Below are 272 nucleotides of genomic sequence, written 5' to 3' on the forward strand. Positions count from 1 at the left end.
GTACCACCCCCATTCCTCCCCTATCCCTGTTAACAAGTTCTTCAAACGCGAGTTGCGGGTTTGACCAGTTGCGTACCACAAATAGACGGCGAGCCAGACGTTTCCCAACAACAGCGGCGACGGTCCATCAACACAAAAAGTGGCTTCTGTGGACTACGAGCACACCGGCATGAAATTCCAGAAAATATTTGTACTCAATATAATACTTTCAATGTATTCAATAATTAAATTGTTGCTTTTGTGATATTGTTTCTCCACATCGACTGTCTGTA

General features: G+C 43.8%; 1 protein-coding gene across 1 annotated transcript in view; it reads left to right on the forward strand.

Annotated features, from left to right (window-relative positions):
* Positions 1-272, forward strand: part of LOC119593546 (mucin-5AC-like) — a 36,126-nt gene that overhangs the window by 4,781 nt on the left and 31,073 nt on the right. Inside the window, exon 2 of the mRNA XM_037942508.1 lies at positions 86-190. Coding sequence (XP_037798436.1) covers positions 86-190 — 105 coding nt within the window. The remainder of the gene's footprint in view (positions 1-85; positions 191-272) is intronic.

Source organism: Penaeus monodon, chromosome 32 (assembly GCF_015228065.2).
Source record: "Penaeus monodon isolate SGIC_2016 chromosome 32, NSTDA_Pmon_1, whole genome shotgun sequence".
Lineage (NCBI taxonomy): Eukaryota > Metazoa > Arthropoda > Malacostraca > Decapoda > Penaeidae > Penaeus > Penaeus monodon.